General features: G+C 58.7%; 5 protein-coding genes across 5 annotated transcripts in view; 4 read left to right on the forward strand and 1 right to left on the reverse strand.

The window, feature by feature from the left end:
- Nucleotides 1-607: 607 nt before the first annotated feature.
- P884DRAFT_274065 (uncharacterized protein) lies at nucleotides 608-3,595 on the forward strand (the record flags this gene model as incomplete). Its single annotated transcript, XM_069442667.1, has 3 exons — nucleotides 608-3,429; nucleotides 3,460-3,528; nucleotides 3,562-3,595. The coding sequence occupies 3 exons, from the start codon at nucleotides 608-610 to the stop codon at nucleotides 3,593-3,595; spliced, it is 2,925 nt and encodes a 974-aa protein (XP_069301749.1).
- A 3,787-nt stretch (nucleotides 3,596-7,382) lies between these two features.
- On the forward strand, nucleotides 7,383-8,879 carry P884DRAFT_295865 (uncharacterized protein; the record flags this gene model as incomplete). The annotated part of the gene is made up of 1 exon (XM_069444365.1): nucleotides 7,383-8,879. One exon carries the CDS (start codon nucleotides 7,383-7,385, stop codon nucleotides 8,877-8,879), a length of 1,497 nt encoding a protein of 498 aa, XP_069301750.1.
- Nucleotides 8,880-10,047: 1,168 nt separating this feature from the next.
- Nucleotides 10,048-12,328, forward strand: P884DRAFT_295866 (S-adenosyl-L-methionine-dependent methyltransferase; the record flags this gene model as incomplete). Its single annotated transcript, XM_069444366.1, has 3 exons — nucleotides 10,048-10,248; nucleotides 10,312-11,290; nucleotides 11,526-12,328. 3 exons carry the CDS (start codon nucleotides 10,048-10,050, stop codon nucleotides 12,326-12,328), a joined length of 1,983 nt encoding a protein of 660 aa, XP_069301751.1.
- A 396-nt stretch (nucleotides 12,329-12,724) lies between these two features.
- On the forward strand, nucleotides 12,725-13,828 carry P884DRAFT_190259 (Emopamil binding protein-domain-containing protein; the record flags this gene model as incomplete). Its single annotated transcript, XM_069437503.1, has 4 exons — nucleotides 12,725-12,959; nucleotides 13,041-13,204; nucleotides 13,361-13,607; nucleotides 13,746-13,828. 4 exons carry the CDS (start codon nucleotides 12,725-12,727, stop codon nucleotides 13,826-13,828), a joined length of 729 nt encoding a protein of 242 aa, XP_069301752.1.
- A 195-nt stretch (nucleotides 13,829-14,023) lies between these two features.
- The window catches only part of P884DRAFT_274069 (Pre-mRNA-splicing factor Cwf15/Cwc15), a gene marked incomplete at both ends in the record, with an annotated part of 1,118 nt that continues 209 nt past the window's right edge, over nucleotides 14,024-14,932 (reverse strand). The window contains 2 exons of the mRNA XM_069442668.1: nucleotides 14,024-14,077; nucleotides 14,203-14,845. Of these exons, the coding sequence (XP_069301753.1) occupies nucleotides 14,024-14,077; nucleotides 14,203-14,845 (697 nt within the window). The remainder of the gene's footprint in view (nucleotides 14,078-14,202; nucleotides 14,846-14,932) is intronic.

Consider the following 14,932-nt stretch of genomic DNA (forward strand, 5'->3'; position numbering starts at 1 on the left):
GAGTTTGTTCTGGGGTCGAATGGGCTATATGCTCTCGCGTCCTCGTAATTATCTATGACCGATGTCCGAGTCTCGAGTTTGACCGAGAGAGAGTCTTGGGTGCGGATTGGCGATGCGCACAGTATGTCTTTATCACGATTCTTTCTGAACCCAACGCAACTTCTTCCTACACTTGCAGAAGTAACTTAACAACTACTCACAACTCAGGTCTCGCTCAACAAGTCTTATCAAGCTGATATCGATGATTAATTGGAGAGACATTGTTCTCCTTAATGTTGATTGAATAAGACAACAGTTGGGATCAATAGGCGGAAAAAGAAGAGGACAAAGGCGCGAGTCGAGAACCCCAGAAAATATTTCGACTAACATCGTCTTCAGTGCCACCCACTCAAGCCCAAGGAGGATCGTGGAAGACGACAAACAGGTGAATCTGCCATCATCACGCAGGATACTTCAAATTTCCGGTTCGGTTGACCGATCCATTGAGCGCTTCTGAAGCATCGTATCCTATGATTTGACTTCAGCGACGAGCCCAAAGATGGACAACATGGACATCGACGGGCCAGCGCCACCTGCTGTGCGCCCACCGACCAAGTTCTCCATCAATATGGTAGATCCAAGTCTGTATCAAGGGGACGTGCCAGAGCTGGAGACTATGAAGGACGACGAGGACGAGGTGGCGAGTAACATCTCTGCCGACTCGGACGCCCTCGAGCTCCGCGCCGAGGTCGAGCGATTCGACCTCCAACAAGAAGCCTTTGTCGCTCGTCAGCGAGCCGAAGCAGCCGGCTTGCCCTACCAACCACCACCACCTCGCAAAGCAGGCGGCCGGAAGCCCAAACCACGGCGAACCACCGGTCCCCGGAAAGCAGCTAAGCTCCCGCCAGATATCCAGTTCCGCATGTCCCTCGCCAACGAAGCCTTCCAACAGAAGGACTATGACAAAACCATCGCCCACCTCTCCGAGGTCATACGTATCAACAGCGAGGTCTTCAACGCCTGGATGCTCCTCTCCACGGTACACGAAACCCTCGGCAACCGCGAGCAGGCCATCTGGTGCCGCATCTCGGCCGCGCACCTAACACCGCGCGACGTGGCCCAGTGGATTTCCACGGCCGAATACGCGCTCGAGTGTCTCGAGGAACTCGAGGATGGCACGCCCGAGAAGGACGAGGTGCTGGCGCGCGCGTACGCTTGCTACACCCAGGCGCTCGAGACGGACCGCTCCAACATCACGGCCCGCACCGGCCGGGCCGACGTCATCATGATGCAGGGCAACTCTAGCAAGGCGCTGGCCGAGTACCAGAAGGCGCTTAGCTACCGGCCGTGGAACATCCGCACGGTGCGCAACATTGCCGACGTTGCGCTTGACGTCAAGGACCGGAGGAAGGGCGCCGACATCGCACGCGGCGCGTACAGGCGGTTGATAGATCATCTGCAGGCCGAGGGCACGTTTGAGGCCGAAGAGGGGTGGTTTGAGTGGTCGGATCTAAGAATCTACCTGGAGTTCTTCACCATCCTCGAGCAGTGGCAGGAGGGCGTGCGGGAGCTAAAGGAGATTTCTCGGTGGTTGTTGGGGAGGAAGACAGAGACGTACTGGGACCGACAGCTGGATGATGACAGGGAGTGGGACATCCAAGACGACAGGCGAATCGAGGTTCCCGAGTTCGAGCCTGGCAGGTTCCCGCCGCAGAGCTACGGACAGGGGCTTCCGGTTGACCTGCGCGCGAAGCTGTATGTTTATCGAAGCAAGCTGGGTTCCGAGTACGAGGCGAATCTGCACCTGCAGCTGCTCGATCCCACGAGGCAGGAGGACTTTATGGACTTCCCGGACTGTCTCAAGGACATTGCGGTCACACTGCTGGACCGCGATAGGCCCGACGAGGCGATCCGCTACCTCGACCTTTACCGGCACATCGCTATGACTACCGGGGACATTACCCTAGATGCGGATTTCTCGGTCTGTCAGGGCCGATACCACATGGCGCGAGGAGAGAAGGCTGCTGCGGAAGAGTGTTTTATTGCCGCCATTGAGGAGGACGAGGACCACATTGAGGCGCGCGTGCAGCTCGCCAACATGTACGAAGGTGAGGAGATGCAGGAAGGCCGGGAAGAAGCCTTCCTCCTGGTGCGCGAAGCCATGAATTTGGAGGCGAGAGGGGGGGACGGCACGGGGCGGCGCAGGGGACCGTACGGGCCGCGGAAGCCGAGAGAGGGCAAACCGCGGCCCCGAAGACCTAGGGACCCGAACAAGAAGTCGAACTACGTGCCGAGGCGTCTAATCAATGCCGAGAAGAGGCGGCAGCAGGAGCTCGAAATGACGGCCGAGGCGGCCAAGAACTTCCAGCGGCTGCGGGAGGTCCAAGGTCGAGCCTTCGCCGGAGACGAGCAGGCCAAGGCAGAGTGGATGAAGGCAGCCAAGCATCTCATTGACGACTTCCGGTCCTACAAGCAGTTCTACCCGTGGGAGAAGTACATCAAGTTCTTAGGCTACGGTGCCAACGTGCAGGGGCAGGCAGCTGTGCCCGCGAGGAACATGAAGCTGGCCGCCATGGAGGAGCGTCTGCGGCAGAACCTCGCCCCCGCCGAGGGTCAGGAGAACGCCGTCAGGGTGCCGGTGAAGTTCCCCTCCGAGCACCGGGGCATCGACTTCGACACCTGGCTCGACCTCTTCCTCAACTACGCTTTCGCCCTGGTCCGCGCTGGCCAGCATCGCGAGGCGTACGTGGTCTGCCACGCGGCCCGCGACTCCATAGTGTGGACGTCGGCCGAATCGACGTTCCTCATCCACGTCGCCTGGGCCTCATGCGCGGTCTACGCAGGCGACGAAGAAACCTGCGTCGCCATCGCCCGCTATTTTATGCGCGACTACATGCCGGGCACAGACTCGTACCGCATGTTCTCGGCTATGTGCCGCGTTTGCCAGACGCCCGTGTCATGGTACACCTCGGGCCCGGCGCAGAAGTTCATCCTCCGCCAGATCAAGACGATGGACAACATCGTCATGCGCCGCGAAAACAACACCGCCATAACGGGAACGGATGCGACGGCAACAAGCGCGGATCCCAACAGCAAGTCGGCACCGGACCACGACATCGGCCTCGACGTCGCGCTCCTGACCATCTACGGACACATCCTCTTCACAACGACGTCCTACACCTACGCGCTCTCGTACTTTGCGCGCGCCGCCTCGCTCGACCCGACCAACCCGCTCATCAACCTCAGCACGGGGCTCGCGTACGTACACTACGCGCTCAAGCGCCAGGCCACCAACCGGCAGTACCTGCTCACCCAGGGGTTCGCGTTCCTGTTTCGGTACTACGAGGACCGGCTGCGCAACGCGGGCGGCAATGTGGCCCAGCGGCAGGAGGCCCACTTCAACATTGCCCGGGCGTACTCGCTGGTCGGGCTGGCCAGCTTGGCGGTGGAGTACTACAAGCGGGTGCTGGCGGAGGGCAGGGCGGACGGCGGAGGGGTGATGGGGGACGAGGACCTGAGGGTGGAGGCGGCGTACAACGTCCGGACGCTGTGCTACCTGCTGGGGGACGTGGAGGGTGCGAGGGGGGTGGCCGAAGAGTGGCTAATCCTGGAGTGAGCTGTGCTCACCTTGCCCCCTCCCCTCCCTCCCTCCCTCTCTCTCTCTCGCTCTCTGTTTCTTACTCTCATTATTTGTTCTTCCAAAAAATATTTATTTTCCACTTCTTCGCTCTTCGTTCTTGTGTTTTCTTGGAAAGGGCGACATCAAAGGTGGCTATGCTCTGCTCCAAAAGCGGGAAATGAGTCGGCGGCATACTGTGTACAGTAGTGTATATGGTATAATATCTACTAAGGGTGGTCCATCCGTTGTATGGATTGCACACCAGGGAAAGGTTCACTAAAAGCCTAGAGAGGAGTCCGAGGCAAAGATCGTGGAACTTGGTTTCCACAATTATGGCTGAGCGGCTCACACTATATTACCCTGTGCGACATCTGGCCTCCTTGTATTGTAGGATCGAATAAGGGGGAAGGTTTGGCTAGGCTTGCGTATTGTTCTTCCACGACTCTGTGAAAAAAAAATACATCCGGGTGGCTACAGGTGTAATTTTCAGATGGAGTTTGCTTTAGTAATTAGCCAGGATTCGACATGTGCTCGAGAACATCTAACTATGTGGGAATTGGACTACACTACTTCGCAGTTTTCGAGGAGCAGAGCAGGGTTACTTGTTGGCGATGACTGCGTTTAAGCCTGAGAGGTCGGGGAACACATCGCCGTTGCCGGCGACCTTGCAGTGGCGGGGAGGGAGACTCGAGAGTCATGGCGAACGGAGGAAGCCAGGCGAGCTCACAGTTTTCTTGCTGAACCGCTCGCAAAGGCTGAATGAACTCCACAGCTTCCGCAAGCCCCACGGCATTGGCTGTTCCTGATGGAGTCAAGGTTGGGTCAACCGCGGCCCCATGAGCCAGGGCCACGTCATTCATCTCGTTGGCGGCACGGCATTAACGACAGGACATAGTTATTAGTTAGAATGCGGCGAAGGATGGCTGTTGAGCGACCTGACCTGGCCTTTGCGTCTCCTGGCGGACGAGCCCCTGTTGGCGGTTCAGAGCATGTGGGAGATGCGGCCCGGACGGTCCCAGGGGCCGGCAAACGGCCCCGTGCTTCTTACCGCTCAGCCACAGGAGAGCGGGCTCTCTTTGGCAATGCTGGCTGGGAACAAGATGGCCAATGACTTGTACGGAGTAACTAGCGCCGTTGTCGCACGAATGAATGTCTCCGCCCGTGAGGGGAGAGAGCTGGGTTCAGGGGGAATGAACGGGCAGCGGAAGCGGGCGCTGACTGCTGGCAATGACAACGACAGCAAGTCTGAGAAAACGGGCTGTCCCTCTTGTCAAAACCACCAACCATGGAACTCTCGCAAGCGCAGCCAGCGTGCTCCTGAAACCAGTTTACGGCCCGGCCCAATAATTGACCCTTCTCCTGACAAGTGCCGTGCCGCGCGCGTGCTTGGTGCCGGTCGACTTGTATGTATAACTAGTTAATATAAGCAAAAATAACCCAGCACACCGCAGCTAGTGCAAGAAGAGGGCGGCAAAAAAAAAGAAAAAAAAAAGGGAAGTACACTATTGAAACATGAAACAAGCAAACGCCGGTCGGCTCTTAGTTACTTGTCTCCAGAAAGTACGGGATAGAAGGACGGGCTCTCCCTGCCAATTTCGTTCCTGAGGATGCCGCTGAGAGGGGCGCGAAGTTCTAAAAGCGGTTTCTGGAAAATGGCACGTTTCAAGGAAATATCGACCTGGGCTTGCCCTCTCAGAAAGTTTGGGCTTGGCGGATTCGCGCATTCCGATTGGGCGGTTTGAACATCGCTCTGGAACCTTCCCGGCCCGCTTGAGGAACTGCAAGGATGGGACGATCAACCGCGCGGCAGCAGTGGCAACAAAACGTTCTACACTTAACAGCGAGGCGAGGAAAGAGATGGGACGAACTGCCAATGACGTCTTTCGTCTGGCTATTAAACGAGATATCCACACGATATATGGTCTGCAAATGCAAGTTTTCCGTTGGCATGTGCCCCGTGTGAAGGTTTCTTGATTTACCAGGCAAGAGCCAGGAGCAAGTCAGACCGTTGGAGGCGGCAGGGGTGTGCCGCGGCCGAACCTTCCGGGAGACCACAAACCCAACATGGGTTGGAAACCACGGGCCCACGAGCCCGGTTCTGGTTCAGCTGTCAAAAAAAGGAACTTTCGGGGCCGGTCGAGATCTGTTCTGTTTGTCGCCGGGTACGGCTTTCAGACGCGACACTGGTGGGTGCAACATCGACGTTTGCTCAGGAAAATCTGCCAGACGGGCAATTGTCGAATCGGCCAGAAGAGCCTTCTCGATATTTTCTCTTTTTCCTATTGAATGCCACGGATAGAAATAGCCAGACTACGGGTAGACGTAGCGACTTTGAGTTATTCTTCTTTCTTTCTTTCTTTGCTCCTCTTCTTGTTGCCGAACAGACGAACCAGAGCAGGGCTTCTGTCAAGAGAACCCTGCAGTTCCGGTCTTGGAAAGGAAAATAAAAAAAGGTGCAATCCAATGACACGCTGCGGCATCTGCAAGATGCAGGTACTGTACAGCGCAAGGACTACGGCCTTTTTCCTCTTTGGTGTGCTGCCTTACCCCTGAAGGAAATTCCCCCCTCTCCCCACACCCCCCAAATCCTCCATCTCAGCAGTCGCTGAGGGAGACAACTGCGGCCCCGATACTCAGCGCTTGAAGTCGTTGCATACCTCGTTTTGACATTACTCTGAGGCTGATTGACCGAGACAGGACGGGAGAGGAGAACATGGCACGACTCCCTTGCAAGCGCCGCCAGCCGACCAGCGAACATGAGGCGGTGGAGTTGCTGGGCCGGAACGTAGAGTTGGCTGAATGTGCATACATGCTTGTGTGTATGTACGGATTACATACTACAGTACATACTTAGTACAGTACTACTTGAGTACAGTACTGTGTACTAAGTAGGCAGTGTACGGATTACAGATTAAGGTTGGCCGGCTGGATGACTTGTTGCTTTCTCAGGTCCTGATGTCCTGGCCGGTGGGGGTCCGAAAAAAGCCTGACCGCGGTCCAGAACACGACCCCTCGTCTTCAGGCCGTCAAAGCACCGACAGTCACCACGAAACGACCCGAGTTCAGTCTAGTCCGGACCCGCAAGTGCCTTACCAAGTGTGCCGGGATGAGGGACCATGCAGGCGAGCGGAGATGGCAAACGTGTTGCACATGTACACTAGTGTAGTGTACGGAGTACCGCATACACAGTACACCACCACGGGCGCAGGCCCCGGGTCGTCCAGAGAGGCGGGCCGTAGACTCGGTCGGGAAGGGTAGTGTATGTGAACTATAAACCCGGTCCACCCACCTGTTGGCCCACTGTCATATGGACTCTCCTTTCTCCTTCCTTCCTTCCTCCTTCCTCCCTCCCAATTCCCTCAACTCAACGGGCTACCCTTTGTCATTCCTTTCTTCAGGCAGTCTTGCCAGTCCTTCCTTTTGATCTACCAGTGCCTAGGTGTGCTTGTGACTTACACTCCCTTTCATCGGTTGCCGAGCTTGCTCGGCGTGGCCTGTTTTCTTTCTCCCTTCTGTTCACTTGACGTGGGCTGTCCGACCTCGAAAAGTTCGACCCGATCTCCAATCGCAGCAGCCGACGGTCTCTTGAACAAGGCCTGTTATCTAGCTTATCTCCATTCTCTCGGTGTCAACTGGTGTTTGACGCCCGAACACGACGACCTTGCGCAGTCCTAGAGACTCGCCGACCAAATCCCCTTCCTTGCCTTTCGATTCCTGGGAGGACGATCAACACGACAACGACATAACCGGCTATCTTTTGACAGCACCCAAAACAGCAACCAAGATGCTCTTTGCTACGGTCCTGGCAACCTTGGCCGCCGCCGCCGCCGCGGCCAAGGACAAGCGCACGTTTGCCGTGCTGCACCACTACGGGAAGGGCCCCTTGACGACCTGCCGTGCCGACCCCATCATCTCGCCCGGCGGCCCGTCTAGCCACGTGCACACCGTCATGGGCGCCAGCAACTTCGGCCTCAACGTGACGGGCGAGTTGCTCCGCCAGTCCGAGTGCACCACTGCCCTGCCCAAGGCCGATCTGAGCGCCTACTGGTTCCCGACCCTCTACTTCCAGGACCCGGTGACCAACCTCCTGGAGCCGGTCGACATGTTCTACATGAACGTCTACTACTTTTTCGAGCCCACCAATGACGACATCAAGGCCTTCCCCCTCGGCCTCAAGATGGTCAGCGGCGACCCCATGCTGAGGACGGCTCCCTCGACCTCGGGCGCCAACCAGCTGGATCCTTCCAAGGGGCCCATCCAGCCCGTGCAGATCACCTGCCCCCGCACCAGCTACGATCCTCCCAGCTACCCGCCCGACTCGGACGGCTCCCGGGCCGGCATCGTCGACCCGAACAACCAGGGCGCGGGCATCGGCTTCCCCTTCCAGGACTGCGACGGCTACGCCTCGCCCATGCGCGTCGACGTCCACTTCCCCTCGTGCTACAATCCCGAGGCGGGCGTGGAGGACTACAAGAACAACATGCGGTTCCCCACCGACGCGGGCAATGGCAAGCAGGACTGCCCCCCCGGCTGGATCCACACCCCGCATATCTTCTACGAGACCTACTGGGACACCCACAAGCTTCTGCCGCGCTTCCAGGACCTTCTTGGGAAGAAGAGCCCCTTTGTGTTCTCCAACGGCGACGTCACCGGCTTCTCGGCTCACGCCGACTTCATCTCGGGCTGGGACGAGGAGGAGCTCCAGCACATCATCGACACTTGCGACGCCGGGCACGCCGGTATTGAAAAGTGCCCTGGCCTGAAGTACGGCGTCAACGACCCCAGCACTTCCTGCAACATCAAGTGCCCCATCGACGAGGTCGTTGACGGCAAGCTGGAGAAGCTGCCCGGCAACAACCCGCTTACTGGTTGGGGTCTGGGCGGCGGCGATCAATCTTCAGCTTCTCAGTCGAGTGCTTCCTCGTCGAGCTCCTCTTCCACTCGGGCGGCTGTTATCAAGGTCCCCTCGCCCACCACCCTGATCACCGTGCCCACTTCTACCCGCGCTGAGCAGCAGCCGGCCGCAATGGAGGAGGAGGAAGAGGAGGAGCCCACCCAGGCCCCTCCGTCGCCGACCTCCAAGGGTGTGCGGACCGCAACCGTCTACGACACCGTGACGGTGTGGGAGACGACGACGATCTACGAGCGCGACGTCCAGTCGCCGGCTCCAACCCAGGACGCCGCCGAGCAGCCGGGCTCTAGCGACGCTCTCCACCACCGCCATGCGCGCCACCACTACCTGCACCACGCCCGTATCCCGTCCCGGAGGCACCGCAAGTAGGAGAGGCAGCTCGGCTTTGCCTGGTGACCGACTCTTAGAAAGGGCCGCAATTTCTCTTCACAGTTCTTACCACCCTTCTTCCACATGACCCGCCGCTCTCTCTCTCTCTCACCACACACGGCGGTGTTGAGGTGTGCATGCATCAACTTGCTGCCATTTCATTTCTCGATTCAACTTGATAAACGGAGAGCGGGTACAAATAGAGGGCGTCTTGACAGGCCGCTGCGGCAGCGGCTGGGCAGGGAAAGCAGCCGCTGGGGGATACCATTTGTTTTGGATTCGCTGAAAGCTGAACAGGTTTCTCAGCGCGGGGTTGTTGTTTTTCATGACATGGACATGACAGACAGGCTCTGAACCACATTGGGGCGCTGGGCTGGAGGAAAAATGAGAAAAAAAAAAGAAAAGAAAAGAAAAATCCAGCTCCAGGTGCACAAACTTCGCTTCGAACCCATGTATGTAGATTTTGTTTCGATTCTCCGAGGAACAATGGGCACACGCCGCCCGTTGCCTCGTAGCGCTCCGCAGGCAGCTCTGGCTACGGAGTCATTTAGGGAAGGTGCCTTGGATTTACATTTTCATTTTTTTTTTTTTTTTTGGGGGGGGGGGGGGAGACAGGAAATATACGGAAAGGGTTGCAACTGCAGATATCGAGAAACATAGACAGCAACGCAGTTGATGGCGCGTAAAGACCTGTACACAGCTCAACGTGGTCGTTCTCCGTATGATTCCTGACAGTTGTAAAGCTGAGCAGGCATAGATTCCTGTACTAGTTAACCCTAACCCTTCTCTCAGTCGAGTTTTTCAGAGAAGCCTCTGTTTTTTAAACCTTTAACTATCGCGGCGGATTTACAAGTCAAGCCGGCGCCCCCATCGAAGCACGCCCATATTCAAAGTCAGGTCATGGTGCATCTTTGTAAAAGAAGTTCCTGGAATGAGCTGGGCCAATAAATTGTAGATTAAGGCTAGTGCCCTTATATCCTTGAATTCCCTCCTTTCCTCCAAGTCTCTGCCTTTTTCCTCGGCCTTTGCGGCTTGCACGCGCTCTCTCGAGCCCTTCTTCGGTCTCTTTGGACGCCAAGTTACTTCTTGTCGATCCATTACCCAACACCGACCGCCATCACACTTGGCCTCGTTCGCGGCCATCCCGCTGTTAGCTGTGCAACCAACCATGTCTCTATACCACGAGACGGCCGCCATTGTGACGGGGCCCTCTACCCACGGCGGCAGTCTCAAGTCCAGGATATTCGGCAATAAGGACCTTAAGTCACCGCCCGCCCAAGTCTACGCCTTGGCCTTTGAGTCGAGCAAGTGGAGCGCAATTCTGAAGGAGGTGGTCGAGAACTCACAACTGCTGCAGCAGGAGCGCAAGGTAGGACCCGTCATCGATCGCTGCTCTCTCTTGGGCTCGTTTTGGGGATGCTGACGCCGACAGCTCACCCCGGCGCTCTCCGTCCTGCTAGTCCACGACCTTCTGCTTGCCAAGAAGGGCATCGCCCTCCCCGCCTCTCACGGCCTCCGCGTCGCCGTAGAGAAGCACAAGGCAAGGCTCCAGGCCGAGTTCACCAGAGCCCGGATACGGAGGAAGTGCTCAACGGTCGAGGCCCTAAAGGCCGCCGTCGACGCGCAGCTGGGGCCGCCTCATCCACGGTGGATCCGCGTCAACACGCTGAAGAGCACCATCGACGAGCAGCTCGACACCACGTTCAAAGGGTTCGAGATGGTGGCCACGGTGGGAGAGGTCATGGCATCCGCCTCGACGGGCAAGAGGCTCATCTGCCTCGACGCCACCATCCCCAACCTCATCGCCGCCTCGCCGGGCATCGACTTCACCAAGACTGAAGCGTACAAGGCCGGCGCCATCATCCTGCAGGACAAAGCCTCCTGCTTCCCCGCCTACCTGCTCGATCCCCGGCCCGAGCACGGCGACATCATCGACGCGTGCAGCGCGCCCGGCAACAAGACAACCCACCTGGCCGGCATCCTGCACGAGCGCGGATTTGCCGAGGGCCAGCGCATCCTGGCCTTTGAGAAGGACAAGCAGCGCGCCAAAACGCTGGAGAAGATGGTCCGCACGGCCGGTTCCGACAAGGTCACCGTCATCCGCCCGGGCGCCGACTTCCTCAAGACGGACCCCAACGCGCCCGAGTTCCGGTCCGTCGGAGCCCTCCTGCTGGACCCGTCATGTTCGGGGAGCGGCATCGTCGGCCGCGACGATACGCCCGAATTCCACCTCCCGTCCCCCGGCGGCAGCAGAAGCCCTGCTTCAGTCAACGATGCAAACCCCAAGAACCTCAAACGAAAACGCGAGTCTCCGCCCACGCAAACAGTCCTGGTCGACGACGACGGCAAGGAAACGATTGTCTCCTCCGAGCAAGCCCTCCAAACCCGGCTCGAAGCTCTCGCCTCATTTCGTACAGTCCCCTCCCCCGTCCTTTTTCTTCTTCTCTTTTGTTCACCTTTTGAACTCCTCGCGGCTCCTTTTTTTTTGGCCCCCTCTGTTTTCCTTTTTCTTTTCCTTTCCAACAGGGAAAGACAGATGACAGAAAATCAAGAAGAGAGGGAAAGAGAGAGAAAGAGAGAGAAAGAGAGAGAGAGAGAGGAACTAGCTAACAATCGAAAACCCGCCACACCGCCGCGATGATTCAGAGCTCAAGATTCTCCTCCACGCTTTCGCCTTCCCCGCCGCGACCCGCGTGACTTACTCGACCTGCTCCACGCACGCGGCCGAGAACGAGCGGGTGGTGGCGGCGGCCCTGCGGTCCGACGTCGCGCGCCAGCGCGGCTGGCGCCTCCTCCGCCGCGACGAGCAGCCCCGCGGCCTGCGCGAGTGGCCCGTCCGCGGCGACCCCGCAGCCCTGCCGCCGGACGAGAACGAGAACGGGGCCGGGTACGGGTACGGGGGCAGGGAGGCCCTGGCGGAGGCGTGCGTGCGCGCGGACCGGGAGGACGGGCGGGGCGTCATGGGCTTCTTCGTCGCCGCCTTTGTGCGGGACGCGAAGAAGGCCGGAGAAGACGACGACGACGACGACGACGACGACGACGACGACGACGACGACGAGGGCCCGTACGTGAGGGACGCGCAGGGGCGGATCGTCCGGGACGAGAACGGGATCCCCACCCTCAAGAAGACGGGCAAGAAGGCGATCGAGGTGGTCGAGGAGGTCAAAGGGCCCGGGGTGGAGATACGGTTCGGGGACGGAGAGCCGGAAGACGGGGACGGGCCGTTCGAGAGGGATGCCGATGGCAGGATCATCAGGGACGCGGACGGGATGCCGACGTTGAAGGGGGGGAGGAGGGTGGTGATTGATTTTGGGGAGGACGAAGAGGAGAGTAGCTACGACGAGGATGTGCAAGAGGAGGATGAGGATGAGGAGGGTGATGATGATGATGGGGAGGACGAGGAGGATGAGGAGGAAGGTGATAATGAATGGGGAGGATTTGAAGATTAGGGGCGTCTACCTTGTCGCCCAGGCGCGAATCTGCTCATTCCGTTATAACTGTGACGGGACACGACGTCAAAGGGGGCGCATTGGTGTGTCTGGTTGTCTTCGAGACAGAAAGGGTGCCCGACTAAGCTTGGCACTCAACATACACGCCAACATACGGTCTTGTCGATTCCGAGAGCAAGTTGCAGATCCTGGGAGGCGCCGTCTGAAACTGAAACCGAATTGATCTCCCCCAGATGGGTCCGAACGGAAACTGTACCCGGACAGGGGTTCTAGCTCCGCAAAGCAACGCGAGACGCGACTCCACTCGAATCTCGCGTTCATCTCAGCCTTAACCAGTTGCTCGGGTCCTCAGGCCGAGTCAAAGGTTGACACAACATAACTAACTGTGAAGCCAAAATGACCACTCACAACCACAACCACCACGTGGGACCCGACTCGCAGGGCCACCCCTATTTCCCGCAAGACGCCGCCATCCCCGGATACGCGCCCAACAGCACGCCCCTTCCGGCCATTCTCGGGTCTTTTGGCTTCATCCTCTGCGTCTTCGTGTCTGCGTGCGTCGCCCTCGCGAGATGGCATAGCCCGGCCCTCAAGAGGTCGGACCAGCTGACCGTCGCCTGGTTTGCGTTGTGTGAGCATCATCTCTCTTTTCGCTCCCTCTCCCACGCTCCCAACATTCTCCGCTCGGGACTAAACGACGGGAAAACGACAGGCGGGTTCCTTCACCTCTTCTTCGAAGGCTACTTCGTCCTCAACCATGCCGCCCTGTCCTCCTCCCAGTCACTCTTCGCCCAGCTCTGGAAGGAATACGCCCTCTCCGACTCGCGATACCTGACCTCGGACCCTTTCATGCTCTGCATCGAGACCCTGACCGTCGTACGTACCCAAATCGCCCTTTCTTCTGTTCCCTCCTCTCCCCTTTTACCCTCTCCCCTTTTACCCTCCCCCCTAGCAATTTCGGGACGATCTGAGAGGCTAACAGAGCTCTCTCCCCTCTCACCGCTCGCCCCCCCGGGAAAAAAAAAAAAACAGCTCACCTGGGGTCCCCTCTCGCTCCTGGCCGCCTTCCTGATCGCGCGCGACCGCCCCGCCGAACGGGGCGCTCGCCACCTGGTGCAGGCCGCCGTCTGCGTCGGCCACCTGTACGGTGTGGCCCTGTACTACGGCACCTGTGGCTTCGCCGAGCGCATGCGCGGCATCTCGTACAGCCGGCACGAGCCGCTCTACTACTGGGGCTACTACGCCGGCATGAACGCGCCCTGGGCGGTCATCCCTTGCTGTGAGTTCCCCCCCTCCCCCTCTTTTCTTCCCGTCACCGTTTCTTCTTCTTTTCCTTCGGTATGCACTCCATGGGGGTTATTATGTGGCCTTGGCAAGTTAGGTTTAGGAATGATGGCGTGTGGCTGACCGCTGGTAGTGCTGCTCTGGCGGAGCGTGAGGGCGGTTCAGGGCGCCTTTCGACAGCTTGCAAAGGCGGAGGAAGGGCGGAAGCAGATATGAGAGGAGAAAGAAAAAGCGGGCATGGAATTGGGAGAAATAAGTGTGAAGAAAGAAAACCGGGTGGTCGTTCTTGCTCGTTTGGAGACTATGCCTTGCTATGTCGTGACGCTATATCATGATACAGTCCAACCACAAACAACCCCAAACCGCATCCGTCCATCACCCAAGGGGTATCTATCTGGGTCTCCGCGCATCTCACTTCACGTACTTGTTCATGAACCTCCTGTGGAAATCCGAGCGCAGCAGGTCCTAGAAAAAAAAAGAAGAAGAAGAAACGGTCAGCTACCCATCTCACTCCAAAAAGTAGCCAAGAAATACCAAAAGTGTAGAGAGGAGAACGAAGAAACAGAGAAAGACGGCAGGAGAGAACCCACATTGATGAACTCGGTCTTCTTGCCCTTCTCCTCGGTCCCCCTCGCCTGGTTCTTGAACACGACGTCGTCGTCCCAGCGCCGCTTGATGGTGAAGTCGGACGCCTTGTGGACGTTGAGGAGCGGGTTGCCCGTGGCGATCTCGCGCTCGCGCGCCTCCTGCTCGGCCGCCCGCCGCGCCCGCTCCTCGGCCTCGCGCTTCTGGAGCCGCTCGCGCCGCACCCGCTCCAGCTCCCGCTGCAGCTCGGCGTCCTCGTCGTCGCTGCTGTCGTCGTCGTCGTCGTCGTCGTCATCATCGTCCGACGACCCGTCGGAGCCGCTCTCGTCGTCCGCGTCCATGTCCCGCGTCTCCGCCAGGATCCGCCGCCGCTTGGCTTCCGGGTCCTCTTCGCCCTCGCCTGGTTCTGCACTGCCGCCTCCGCCGCCGCCGTCGCCGCGGGAGGTTAACGGGAGCGGGCGCTTGTTGTTGGTGCTGGTGCTGGTGCTGGTGCTGGTGGCTGCCGGGGAGGACTCGGCCTTGCTGTCGTCCGAGGCGCCGGGGACGGGCGCGCCCTTCAGCTTGGCGTAATGCGCTGCCTCAGCGGCCTCGAGCTCGGCGCGCAGGTCGCGTGTTGTGCGGTCGGCTTCGCCACCCTGGCCGGGTTGCCTGGACGAACGAGCGGATTATTTAGTTGACGACGGCTCGGACGTAAACGGAATGATGTGCTGGTTTTTTTTTTTTTTTTTGGGGGGG

The sequence above is a fragment of the Thermothelomyces heterothallicus genome (assembly GCF_042370625.1).
Source record: "Thermothelomyces heterothallicus CBS 202.75 unplaced genomic scaffold P884_scaffold_1, whole genome shotgun sequence".
Lineage (NCBI taxonomy): Eukaryota > Fungi > Ascomycota > Sordariomycetes > Sordariales > Chaetomiaceae > Thermothelomyces > Thermothelomyces heterothallicus.